The 14,253-nt window shown below is 33.9% G+C and overlaps 1 protein-coding gene across 8 annotated transcripts in view; it reads right to left on the bottom strand.

The window, feature by feature from the left end:
- Positions 1-14,253, bottom strand: part of TANC2 (tetratricopeptide repeat, ankyrin repeat and coiled-coil containing 2) — a 376,040-nt gene that overhangs the window by 311,453 nt on the left and 50,334 nt on the right. For all 8 annotated transcript variants that reach the window (XM_047832304.1, XM_047832306.1, XM_047832307.1 and 5 more), the window contains exon 2: positions 2,199-2,292. In XM_047832304.1, the coding sequence (XP_047688260.1) occupies positions 2,199-2,265 (67 nt within the window). In that variant the 5' untranslated portion in view covers positions 2,266-2,292. The remainder of the gene's footprint in view (positions 1-2,198; positions 2,293-14,253) is intronic.

The following is a 14,253-nucleotide window of genomic DNA, read 5'->3' as shown; positions in this document are numbered from 1 at the left end:
AGCATGCAGAACAGGCAGTATAAGTAGAAAGCACATTATAATGTGTTATATTTAAACACAAATATATCATTGGTTGAATTAATGTGGATTAACCAACATCTCCCTTAAGAGAAAATTTTGTCTGAATAAATTAAAAAAAGAAAGCTCAACTATACCCTATTAACAGTAAAACCATACAGAAATGCTGAAAGTAAAAGAATAAAACAAATTATACTCTGCAAGCACTGTGATCAAGAGAAAGGTAGGACAGCTACAGTAATATTAAACAAAGTCAACTTTCAAACAAAAGACATTATTAGAAATAAAGAGGACATTTAATTATGGTAAGACAGATTCACTATGAAGATACAGGCATTCTAAATTTCAGTGTGTCTAATAAGATAGGTTCCAAATATATAAAGCAAAAATTGTCAGGAACCAGAAGGAGAAACGGGAGAAAATTCCACAATCATAGTGTGAGATTTAATCACATCTTTCTCAGTAAATACTTTCTTTAAAATAAATAAGGGTATAAAATATTTGAGTACCACCATTAACAAAACTGACCCACACTAGACCCAGTAACTGTAGAATCCATATTATTTTCAGATACATCTAGAACATTCACCAAAAATTGACCATAAGCAGAGCTGTAAGGCAAATCTCAAAAAATATCAAAAAAATAGGGGCACCTGGACTGTCTCTGTCCGTTAAACATCCGACTTTGGTTCAGGTCATGATCTCAAAGGTTGCTGAGTTCAAGCCCTGCATCAGTGAGTTCGAGCCCTGCACTGGGCTCTGTGCTGATAGCTCAGAGCCTGGAGCCTGCTTCGGATTCTGTGTCTCCCTCTCTCTCTGCCCCTCCCCTGTTCACACTCTGTCTTTCTCTCTCAAAAATAAATAAACAGTAAAAAATTTTTTTAATCAAAAAAATAAAATAATAATATAAGAGAACTTAACTATACTGTTATCACGGAACCTAAGTTAATAATAAGAAGAAAACAGGAAAGCACCAACTGTTTAGAAATTAACAATTACACTTTAAATACCTATGGCTCAAGAAGAAATCACAATGAGAGTTTAAAAACATTTTTAAGTGAATAATAATGAATATATCGCCAATGTAAATTTGTAAAATGCAGAAAAATTAGAAAATCAGAAGATTGAAACAATAAGTATCTACAACCCATTAACAGAAAACATTTACTACATTTCTTACCAACATTTCTCCAAAAAAAGTATACATACAAGTTTATGTTTTTTACCTTAAAAGCTTAAGAATTATCTCCTTATTCTTAAAACAAACTTCATAAACTTTATTTTAATGACTGTAAAAATCTAAGTTTATATTTCACTTTCTGTACAACCCTTTGAGGGCAGTTCCTATTTCTACAGTCTCATTCCCCAAAGGGTGCCTAAGAATGAAATAATTTCCTATGTTAATTCAAAAAATAAATTTATGTCTAGAAAGTTTTTAGTAAGTAGTACACAGAAGCTTTACTCCCTCATATATCAGAAATAAATATGTTTCATCCACAAACTCCTTTTTTTTCAACGTTTTGGGTTTTTTTTGTTTTGTTTTGTTTTTTATTTTTGGGACAGAGAAAGACAGAGCATGAACGGGGAAGGGGCAGAGAGAGAGGGAGACACAGAATCGGAAACAGGCTCCAGGCTCCGAGCCATCAGCCCAGAGCCTGACGCGGGGCTCGAACTCACGGGCCGCGAGATCGTGACCTGACTGAAGTCGGACGCTTAACCGACTGCGCCACCCAGGCGCCCCCATCCACAAACTCCTTTATCTGACTGTTCCTGGTAAATATTTAAGTGTTCCTACGTCTTATATTAAGAGTATGGCATGGCAGCCTTGGGGCGCCTGGATAACTGAGTTAAGCATCTGTCTCTTAATTTCAGCTCAGGTCATGATCTCGCAGTTAGTGAGTTTGAGCCCTGCACTGGGCTCCATGTTGACAGTGCGGAGCCTGCGTGAGATTCTCTCTCTCCCTCCCTCTCTGCCTGTCCCCTGTTCACGCTCTCTCAAAATAAATAAATAAACTTAAAAAAAGAAAAAAAAAAGTATGGCAGCCTAGAGAAATGTAAACTTCCTTTTTTTTTAAAATTAACCACTTAATAAATATATAAAGTTGTAGCATCAATTCAGATCCCTAAAAGAACTCCCTTTCTAAAATAGCACACAGAATAAATGTAGCATAGTCACTTACCACTTGATCTGTTTTTACGACTTGATTTCCCTCCAGTAAGAAGCATCTTGAGACTATTCCGAAACATGGTTGTGCTATTCTAGTACCCACAGAACTGTAAAAGATAATATGGGAAAATGTTAGAAACCTGGATTTTCCTATTCAAAATACTATTAATAATTAATTTTAAATGCACTTTAAGGAATTAACTATGTTCAAATATATAGTAAAGAAATTTTAATGGTATGAGAAAAACATTTAATTAATTTAACTTAACTAAACATTTAAGTATTTCCTTAAAAGTACACTGGAGTACTTTGAGTACCATAAAAGATAAAGGCAGCTATCACTGAGGGCACACAGAAGTAGAAGAAAGTATTAAGTAGCTCTCAATACAGTCTACTCTTTCACTCACTCTTTATTTCTTGGACAATTTTCCCATATGCCCAACACACACACTCCCAAAGTTTAAGAGTCTAGAAACTTACAACAGTGCATATTTTCCATTGCAAGCCAGAATTCCACCTCAAAGACCACTAATAAATTAGTGCCTATTCTCTTTATGTCCCACTTCTATCAAAGCAAAGTTCTCCCAGTTGTGCTTTGGATTATGTCCTCTCTCACCTCCTCAGAGACTTTTAGCCAAAAATCATCTTCCTTTTCTTTCCCACACAGAGTTAATTTTTTTCTCTCTGAATCATTTCAATCATAACATAAACAATTTAGTATGTCTAACCAAAAACGAAAAGTAAGTCCCTCTCTTTATTCCCACATGGTCCAATTACTGCTCCTATATCCTTACTCTTCATAGCAAAATTTCCAAAGTGTTGTTAGTGCTTGGTGCCTCTAGCAGATTGAACAGAATAAACTTGAACTAAAACAGATGTTCCAAAAAAATATCCAAACCAAAGCAGTGAGAAATAAAAGTTGAAAAATGTGAAAGAGAGAAAAACAGGCCTATGGAATCCACTGAAAGCTTCTACCACACACGACTGAACTCCCAGACGAAGAGAGAGAGAACATAAGCCAGAAGCAATATCTGAAATGATAACAACCAAGAACTTTCTAACATTAGTGAAAGATATAAAGTCACATCTTTAAAGACCTACAGGAAAAAACAGATTTAAATTTTTTTTTTTCAACGTTTTTTATTTTATTTTTGGGACAGAGAGAGACAGAGCATGAACGGGGGAGGGGCAGAGAGAGAGGGAGACACAGAATCAGAAACAGGCTCCAGGCTCCGAGCCATCAGCCCAGAGCCCGACGCGGGGCTCGAACTCCCGGACCGCGAGATGGTGACCTGGCTGAAGTCGGACGCTTAACCGACTGTGCCACCCAGGCGCCACGAAAAAACAGATTTAAATAAGCAACAATCACGGCGCCTGGGAGGTTCAGTTGGTTAAGCACAATGACTTGATTTCAGCTCAGGTCATGATCTCATGGTTGATGACATTGAGACCCTCGTCAGATTCTGTGCTGAAAGCGCTGAGGCTGCTTGGGATTCTCTCTCTTTTTTCTCTGCCCCTTCCCTGCTTGTACTCTCTCTCTCAAAATAAATAAACTTTAAAAATAAATAAATAGCAAGCAACAATCAACAGACTGAAAAATAACTTTAGACAGAAATTATGAATGGCAGAAGACAATGGAATGACTTCTTAAAATTCTGAAAGGGGTGCTTGGCTGGCTCAGTCGACTGAGCATCCGGCTCTTGATTTCAGCTCAGGTCATGAACTCACAGTTTCATGAGTTTGAACCCCACATTGGGCTCTGTGCTGACAGTGCAGAGCCTGCTTGGGATTCTCCCTCTCTCTCTCTCTGCCCCTCACCTGCTCTCACACACACACACACACACACACATAGACACACACACACACACACACACACACACTCTCTCTCTCTCTCTCAAAATAAATAAACTTTAAAAAAAATTCTGAAAGAAAATAGATGCCAATTAAGAAATCTATTCACAGTTTAAGAAATGTTTGAAAAATGAAAATGAAATAAAAGTGATTTCAGAAAAACAAATAAAAATTTATCAGTAAAAGAAATACTAAAAACAAATTCTTCCAACAGAAGGAAAATAATACTAGGGGAAAAAAAACAAATGCAAAAAGTAAGAGCTGTAAAAAAGGTAAATATTGGCAAACATGAACAATGACCATGAACAATGACATAAAAATAATTATATTACTATCTTGTTAAGTTTAAAATTTTTAAATGCATGAAATCAACTTAAAAAAGTCAGAACTGGAGTAAATGGGAGTCAAACTTTCTAAGATATCTGCATTATGCAGGAAGTGGCAGAGGTAATAACCTACACCATACTGCAATAACTCAAAATTCATGTAGTAATTTCTAGGATAGCCATTAAAAAAGCTAACTGAGGTGAGAAAAAGAATAATTAAAATATTTCATTGAACCAAAGAAGAAGAGAAAAGGCACAGTGCACATCATTAAAACACAAATAGTAAGATAGTAACTTTAAACTCAAATTATAGTTATTATGTTAAATATTCCCTCTACTATAAGACTACTTATGGTCACAGAAAGATTAAATATAAGATGATGGGGAAAAGTGTACTATCCAAAAAAACAATAAAAAGGAAACTGTCATAGCTAAGCCAATATCAGATAAAGTCAACTTAAGGCAATAAGCACTACTAAAGAAAAAAAAAGACATTTCTTAATAATTAAAAAGTCATACCAACAAAAAGATATTATACTTCTATGTATGAATGGACCCAATAACAAAGCTTTAATATATATAAAGCAAAAAAAAAAAAAAAAAGTTCAAAAAACAAGACTAATAGATGATACAGACAAATCCATAATCACGTGGGAGATTAACACACCTTTGTTAATCACTACAAGATTAAGCAGGTGGAAAAAAATTTTTACCAAGATACAGAAGATTTGAACTATGTGACCAACCAGACTTAATATACATAGTACATTCTTCCAAATAAAAACAGAATATAGACTGTACACAATACACATACCAAAATGGACCATATGTTGAATCATAAAGCAAATCTCATTAAATTTCAAAGGACTGAAGTCTCTGAGAGTATATTCTCTGACTACAAGGCAATTAAGCTAGAAGTGAACAATTTTCAAAAATTGAGAAACTCCCCTACTGCTTGAAAATTAAGTGACATACTTCTAAATTACCCATGAGTCAAAAAAACAAAAGTATATAAATCATCATGGAAATTTAAAAATATTTACAATAAATTATAATGAAAATATAAACTATGGAAACATAGAAAATGAAACTAAAACAATACTTATAAATAAATGTAAAGAAGAATGCACATATTAGAAGAGACAAATGAAAATCAATATCTAAGCTTCTATCTCAAAAATTCAAAAACAAACAGCAAATCAAAGAAAGTAGAAGGAAAGAAAGAGTAAAGAGTAGACACGGATGATACAGAAAACAAATCCAAAAAAGGTCAAATCAATGAGCCAAACACTGGATTTCTGAAAAGGAGTAAAATTAATAAACCCCTAACAAGGCTGATCAAAAAATAACAGGGAAATTACAAACATCAGAAAGGAAATAAGGGGCATCATTTTAGTTATTCAAGTCTTTTTTATTTTTATTTTTTAAGTTTATTTTTTTGGTAATCTCTATAGCCAATATGGGGCTCAAACTCACAACCCCGAGATCAAGAGTCACATGCTCTTCTAACTGAGCCAGCCAGATGCCCCAGATATTAAAGACCTTTTTTTTTTTTCCATTTAAGAGAGAGAGAGAGAGAGAGAGAGAGAGAGAGAGAGACAGCACGTGAGCAGGGGAGAGGGGCAAAGGGAGAGAGAGAATCTTAAGCAGGCTCCATGCTCAGCACAGAACCTGACACAGGGCTTAATCCCATGACCTGAGCCAAAATCAAGAGCCAGATGCTCAACTGACTGAGCCACGTAGGCGTCCCTTAAAGGCTTTTTTAAATAGGAACATAGTATAACAACTTTACAACAAATTTAACATTTTATTTAAAACAAATTCCTTGAAAAATATAACTTACCAAAACTGACACAAAATTGAGCAGAAAATTTGAAGCAGGCCTATCTCTATTAAAGAAATTGAACTTATCAAAACTCCTCCCACAAGGAAAACTACAGGGCCAGATTACTATATAGATCTACCAAACATTAAGGAACAAACAATACCAATCTTATAAAATTTTCTTAAGAAAATAGAATACTTCCAAACATATTTTATGAGGGCAGCATGCTCTTAATCCCAAAACCTAACAGAAACTACAAGAAAAGAAAATTACAGACCACATATCTTATGAACATGGACTCAAAAATCCTTAATTGAAGACATGGAAAATTACAAAGGTTACTTAAAAAGAAAATTTAAAGAATATTTAAACATGTAGAGATATACCATGTTCATAGAGTGGAAAGTTCACTATTGTCAAAATGTTCATTCTCCCTATAATGTTCTAAAGAGACAACAATCTTAAATTCCAGCAGTCATTTTTTGGAGAAATTGAGAAGTTCATTCTAAAATGCAAACAAAATGCATAAAATGCATACAAAAGAGCCTACAATATCCAAAGCAATCTTGGAAACTAACAAAAAAAGCTACAGCATTTATACAACCTGAGTTCAAGACTTACTCTATAGCTCCAGAAATCATGACAGTATGGTACTCTCATAAGTATCATCAAGCAGATCAATAGTACTAAATAGGTAGCCCAGAAAAAGACCTACACTTAGATGGTCATTTTTTTTTTACCAAGTTATTAATGAGTAAGTAAAGGAAAGTCTTTTCAACAAGTGGTGGTGGAACAAATAGATATTCACTTTAAAAAAATTAACCTTGATCTGTGCTTTACACTATACATGAAAGTTAATTCAAAGTAAATCAAGCATTAAACATCACATAAACGTTAAAATCATAAAGTTTTTAGAAGAAAACACTGAAGAGTATCTTCATAATTTAGAGATAGGCAAAGGATTCTTAGTACACACAAAGTAATAACCATAAAAGAAAAACATGATATATTTGGGCTTTATTAAATTTTTAAAAAACATGTACTTATAAAAAATTAACATCACCAAAACGAATAAGCAAGTCACAAACTGGCAGAAATTATTCACAAAACACATATCTAACATAGAACTGATATCCAAGATAAGGAACAACTACAACTCAGTAAAGAGACAGTCAAATTTTTAAATGGGTGAAAGATCTGAATAGACACTTTTATAAAGAAGATATATGAATGGCCAACACACATATTGAAAGAGATAACACAATTTGTCACTGCAGAAATACAAATTACAAAGAGCCAACACTATGCTTCACTAGAAGAGCAAACTTTTCAAAGACTGACAATATCAAATATTGACCAGGATGAAAAGCAACTGAAACTCTTAATATATTGTTTTAGTGTAACAGTATAACTGCTTTGGACAGAAGTCTAGCAGTTTATTATAAACCTAAGCATATACCTATGACTCCACCCATTATATAATCCAGGAGGAATTACAACATGTGCATAAAAAGATTAGTATTGACAATTTTCATAGCAGCTTTATTCATAACGGCCAAAAAGTAGCCCAGGTGTCCATCAGTAGGAAAATGGATAAACTGTGGGATTTTCATACACTGGGATACTACTCAGCAATTCATATATTCATATATTCAACAACACAGACAAATCTTAAAATATAATATGCTGAATAAAAGACTCTTACATGAAAGTGTATGTAGTAATTAATGGTAGAAAAAAATCAAGAGTAATGATTGTCTCTTGCATGTAGATGTGAGGATTAACTGAGAAAAGGCACAAGGAAACTTTCCAAGATAATGGTAAATTCTGTATCTTGAAGGAGTTTGGAATACACAGACGTATGCATCTGTCAAGATTCAGTAAATGTTCACATCAGATTAAGTTTACTTATTTTTGAGAGAGAGAGAGAGAGAGCGCATAAGCAGGGGAGGGAGAGAGAAGGAGAGGCAGAGGATCTGAAGCAGGCTCCATGCTGACAGCAGACAGCTGGATGCGGGGCTTGAGCCCAGAAACCATGAGATCATGGCCTGACCCAAAGTAAGAGGCTTAACAGACTGAGCCGCCCAGGCACCCCTCAATTTTTATTTTCTTGAAAGAGAATGAAAAACTATTTTCTTATGTATAAGATTTTCTATGAATATACAAACACCAACAAAATATGTAAAATATTCTATATGTATGATCTCTTTTAGTCCCCAACGAAACCTCAAGATGGGTGGTATTTGCTTTGTTTTAAAGAAAAATTTGAGATAAAGGAAAGTAAAATAGCATGCTTATAGTTATACAGCTAATATAAGCTTAAGACCATATTTGAACCCATGCTTTTGGTCCTCCTCTTCAGTGCCTATTCTTATACAAGGGACACAATCTATTTAAAACATTAACTGAAACTATGAAAGTTCTAAATCTAGTGATCCTAATTAAAAGTCTCAAGTATTATTCCATTTGACTCTGGTTTTTGAAATAATGCCTTTTAACTCATTTTACCTTAATCTAGTGAGTTAACAAAAAAAAAGAAAGAAAGAAACATACTGTTACAGGTTGGCTTTAGTCTTTGCAAATGTACCAAGAAAAATTACGACAAAACACACTGAGGAGGAAAAGAAAAGATATCCTGCTTTAGTGGACTCTAGGACATCCTACCCAGATCCCTGTAACAGGATCAGAGTACACATTCCTCAGGTGTTAATTAATGGCTCAGAGCTGTTCCCACCCTCAGAGAATGATCTAGGCTAACTAGAGCCACCAATGTCTTTTTAATACAGAGGTACAAAAAACCATCTCCTTTAACTCAAAGGGGGACAACATTGTGGTATGACTTATGCTCCAAAGCTCTCACCCAACTCTTCCTACGCTTCATTTTTCTTCAAATACTCATCTGTAAATGATATACCTGTTTGTCCCCCCACTAGAATATAAGCTCCATGAAGACATGAAAATTGCCTGTTTCATTGCTGCAAACCCATAACTGGAGACTAGTGCCTGGTAAACAATGGATGCCAAATAAATATTGATTGAATTAATCAATTATATTTCTTCAGTTTGTATATCACTGTCCAAATCAAATCCCTTATAAGGGAAACCTGGTCTTAACTCTTTTTATCCTCAATGCCTAGCTCATGGGAGGCTCTCAACACTTCTTGAATGAGTAAATAAATGAATGAATAATTGAGCAAAGAACTGCATTCATCAGATTACTAACCTGTTAAAGAGGTAAGGGGACACAATACAAGTAAATTTCAATAGACAAGAACAGGTTATGAATTAACTATAACAATGGGCACTACCTAGAATGATTAAGCACCAGGGAAACAAATTCTCTAGGCAAGTTCAAATATTTATATGAGAAACAGACAAGAAAATTCTAGTCATACTTCAAACTTCTGCCTAACTCAGAAGTTATATAGCTATATACATATAACTTTGAATACGTATGTACAGTTCTTCAAAGTCTCAAAATGAGAAAAAATTAACAGCACAGATTATGTGACTAAACCATTATTTAAAATTTACTAGACCAGGAGCCAAACATAAATAAAAATCTCATGTCTAAAAATAAGCCAAGATAATATTCTAAGGTTAACTTAAGTAAAAAACGATGATGTATGCAATAAAATAATTACAATGATCACTTTTTGAAGTGTAGAGATTTTTTTCTTTGCTAGTCCTAAAATATTTTATAAAAGTTGACTGAAATGTATAAAGAATAAAATGAAACATAAAATACTTATTTAAAACTAATTATCCATCTCATAGTTATACTTTGATAAAATGACTTTCTTATTCAAAATAACACATCACCAGAAAATTTATTGTAATAAAATATTAATATAGAAACTCCACAAAATTGAAGCTAAGTGGGAAATGGCAATTTCATCTAATTGGATTTATGACAGTAATATATGGCTAAATTTCATCTTACTTTTTCCAAATTATATATCCAAATTTAAAAATGGTAACTCTCTCAGGAGAAATCATCAAATAAATTCCTGGCAAGTAAAAGTCTCTGGCAGTAAGATACCAAAGAAGCCATTCACATCCCCCCAGTCATTTCTAATTGTCTTAAACTTAACTGATTCAAACATTATGTTATCTGCATGGCCCCTAAGCATTTTATGCTTATGACACCTGATCTAAACCATTCAAGAAAAGTATTGACTATTTTCTAAATGGTCCACCAAGGCTGGAGACTCAACCTATTACTCAATATAGTCTTGCACTATTTTATTCATAAAAATGTTTATGTAATAATAACGAAATCAAATTAACTATTAAGCCCTTCTGCACTACTCAGGCTAAATAATTATGGTATTCCCATTAGCTTTTCCACAGAGGGTATCTTTCAGTATAAGCCAGCTTTCCAAAAATCTTTTTCTATATCCTTTTCCATTTTGAGTGCTTGGTATTATTTTTATTCTCATTTTTGGTTTTGTGATGGATTGGCTTATTCTTATATTTTTGTTTTCCAATTCTAGAAACAAGTTTCTTGACATTAGAACTATGCCTAGTGGATAAACTACACCATTCAAGTGCTTTTAAAGTTCCATGGGATCTGAAGAAAATGTTTCAAATAGTAAGAAAATAAAAAGTAAGGAAAGGTAATAGAGTAAGACATTATCTGTAGAACTCTAATTACAAAAACAAGAATGCATAGTGATCCAAATGATGGATTAATGAGTATTATCTTTCCTTACCCAGACAACCAACAAAACCTCCTTTTATGATTTTCTCCACAATGCTAATTTGGATAGTGCCTTCAGAGTCCCCTTGAAAACAACCTGTTGGTATAACTATGAAAAAGTAAATTATATATGTTTAAAGTAAATGTTACCCATTTTCCAGCATGTATCAACCTAGAGCTTCCCTTCAGAGAAATTTCTGTAAGGGAACAAAACATACACAATCACACATTTACAAAATTTCAAAGAAATTTTTAAATATTGTATGAAAGGATGCAGTGGTTAATGATGTAGATGTGATGGAAACGTTGAAAAAAGTGGTAATATTTTATAATACATGGTTTTAATGAAACATACTAAAAATTAACACATATACTTGAATTTTAAAAATACATATTTAAAAAAATTTTTTTTTTAACGTTTATTTATTTGTGGGACAGAGAGAGACAGAGCATGAACGGGGGAGGGGCAGAGAGAGAGGGAGACACAGAATCGGAAACAGGCTCCAGGCTCTGAGCCATCAGCCCAGAGCCTGACGCGGGGCTCGAACTCCCGGACCGCGAGATCGTGACCTGGCTGAAGTCGGACGCTTAACCGACTGCGCCACCCAGGCGCCCCTAAAAATACATATTTTAAAAATATCTAAGAGGGCATTATTCCTTACACCCTTCTGAACCTTCCTCCCCATTAAGCTAAGCTGCCTAACTTCTAAATTTCAACTCAAGCAATTATTTTAGCATAGGTAATCTGTCCAGATGGATTTACAATTGATGAGTTCTCAATTCATCCCAGATTCTGGATCTTTATATCACAGACCAAGGATCAATATGTCCTCAGTTTGCCATTCCTACCCAACTATAGCTACAAATACCATCTGAGCCCCTGAGGTGCACTGCCTAGGAAACAATGCCTGGGAAACAACCCAGATGAGATAATAGGATTTAGAAAAGGTATTCAGTGGATAAATTGCTTTATTATTACACAGTATTGTTCACTACAAAAAAACAGGGGAAAAAAAGAAGGAAATAGAAACATCTGGAATTTTCTAAAAGAATGATTCAACAATGAAATAAATTATCACTATTATATCCTCCTTTGCTTTTCTTATCACTTTGCCTTAAAGTGTTGCATCAACTTTCAAGACACAAGTTTGGTGACACCAGCTTTCTAGCCACTGTTTTTTGTTTTTGTTTTTTTTAAGCCCTCAGAGAACACATTTGAGAATACAGGAATTTTCATTTTCTGCCCAAAATGTCAGAGAAGAATACTGTCAAAGGAAGACGTTTTACAAGTATTAGATGAAAAGATGAATACAAGAAGGGAGACAACAGCACTCTCAACTCTGATGAAGGTGAAATTGATCACGTAAAAAATCTCAGCCTATGAGTCTTCAGATAACCTTATGACAGATTAATTTTCTCACATTCAATAATCAGTGAGTGAATCCTAGAAATGCAAGGTCATTCACAGAAATGAACCATCAATATATGAAAAATCAATCAATGTAATACACCATACTAATAAGGGACAAAACTCTAATAATCACCTGAACAACAACAAAAAAAGCATTTGACAAAAGCCTATACCCTTCTATGACAAAAACACTAAACACACTTAGAAGGAAATTTCCTCAATCTGATAAAGGGCATCTATGAGAAACCTACAGCTAATATCCTACTTAATGCTGAAAGACATTACTTCCCCCCAAGATTAAGAATAAGACAAGGGTTCCTGCTGTCATCACTTCCATTCAACATTGTTACAAAAGTTCTAGCCAGGGCAATTAAGAAAAAGAAACAAAAGTATCCAAGTTGGGAAGGAAGAAGTAAATCTATCTATAGTCACAGATAACATGACCTTATATCTGAAAATTCTCAAGAATCCACCAAAAAAACCCATCAGAGCAATAAGAGAATTCAGCAAAGCCGCAGCACACAAAAATCAATTGTATTTCTATACACTAGCAATGATGATCCAAAAATGAAATCAAGAAAACAATTCCATTTACAAGAGCAATGGAAAATGGAATTTTTAAAAATTTAGGAATAAAATGAGCAAAAAAGCACAAGACATGTATGCTGAAAACTACAAAGCATCATTGAAAAAACTTTAAAAAGACCTAATTAAATGGAAAGACACCCATGTTCATGAATTGGAAAGCTTAATGTTGTTGAGATGGCAATATTCTTCAAATTGATCTATAGATTCAGTGCAATACACCTAACAAAATCCCAGCTACCTTCTTTGCAGAAATCAAGAAGTCAATTCTAGAATTCATACAGAAATACAAGGGATCCAAAATAAACAAAACAATCTTGAAAAAGGACAAAGTCAATAAAATAAAGGCCCTCTCCCAAAGGCATCCATATTCTAACCTCTATGATTTACATGACAAAAGGGACTTTGTAGAAGTGATTAAGTTAAAAAATTTAAGAAAGGGAGATTATCCTAGATTTTATCTAGATAAGCCTAATGTAATCACAAGAGTCCTTATAACAGGAAAAAACTGCAGAACAATCTCAGAAGATGAAATGACAGAAGAAAGGTCAAAGTGATGTGGCCATAAGCCCAGAAATTCAGGTGGCTTCCAAACAGTGGAAAAGGCAAGGAACAGATTCTCTCCTAATGCCTCCAGAAGGACTACAACTATGCTAAAACCTTGTTTTTAGCCCATATACAACCCATTTCAACCTTCTGATCTCCAGAACTGTAAAAAATATAATATCTTAGTGTTGTTTTAAACTACTGAATTTATGGTAATTTGTTACAAGAACAACAGGAAATGAATACAATCACAATAGCAACAAACATGTATAACATAGTTATTATTACCACATAACAATGTCTCAAACACCTATAAAAGCATGCAGCTGCCACACTAATAATGTACCTGTCCAAGTTTCTTCTTATTTAAGAACTGTTTATTATACTACTCTAGATCTATCTTTTTATATGTAAAAGCAAAAGTTCTCAGTTCTCAGGGAAAACAGTTGATTTTTTTTTTTGAGGGGAGGCACCAGTTTAAAGTAATTCTATACTTCTTACATCAAGTTATTCCACATCATTTAACTCAGCTCTATAGTCAAACCAAAAGACATTCAACTAATAATACATAGTTGTGACAAAAATAAACCTCACACACTGATTAAAAATTTACACCATAGCTATAGAGTTCACAAGACACCTGAGTCTCATAACATATCACAAAAAACAACAGCATTGGGGTGCGCCATGGATGTGCAAGGTGTACAGAAATCTAAATCTTAGCCTCAAATCTTGCTATTAACCTATACAATCTTAAAGGTTTCTAGTTAGATCACCAAAGAAAAAGATGGGCACATAAATAGAAGTGTGGCATGCAACAGC

Source organism: Prionailurus viverrinus, chromosome E1, assembly GCF_022837055.1.
Source record: "Prionailurus viverrinus isolate Anna chromosome E1, UM_Priviv_1.0, whole genome shotgun sequence".
Classification (NCBI taxonomy): domain Eukaryota; kingdom Metazoa; phylum Chordata; class Mammalia; order Carnivora; family Felidae; genus Prionailurus; species Prionailurus viverrinus.
The sequence above is the reverse complement of the archived record's forward strand: the minus strand, read 5'-3'. Positions and strand labels throughout refer to the sequence as shown.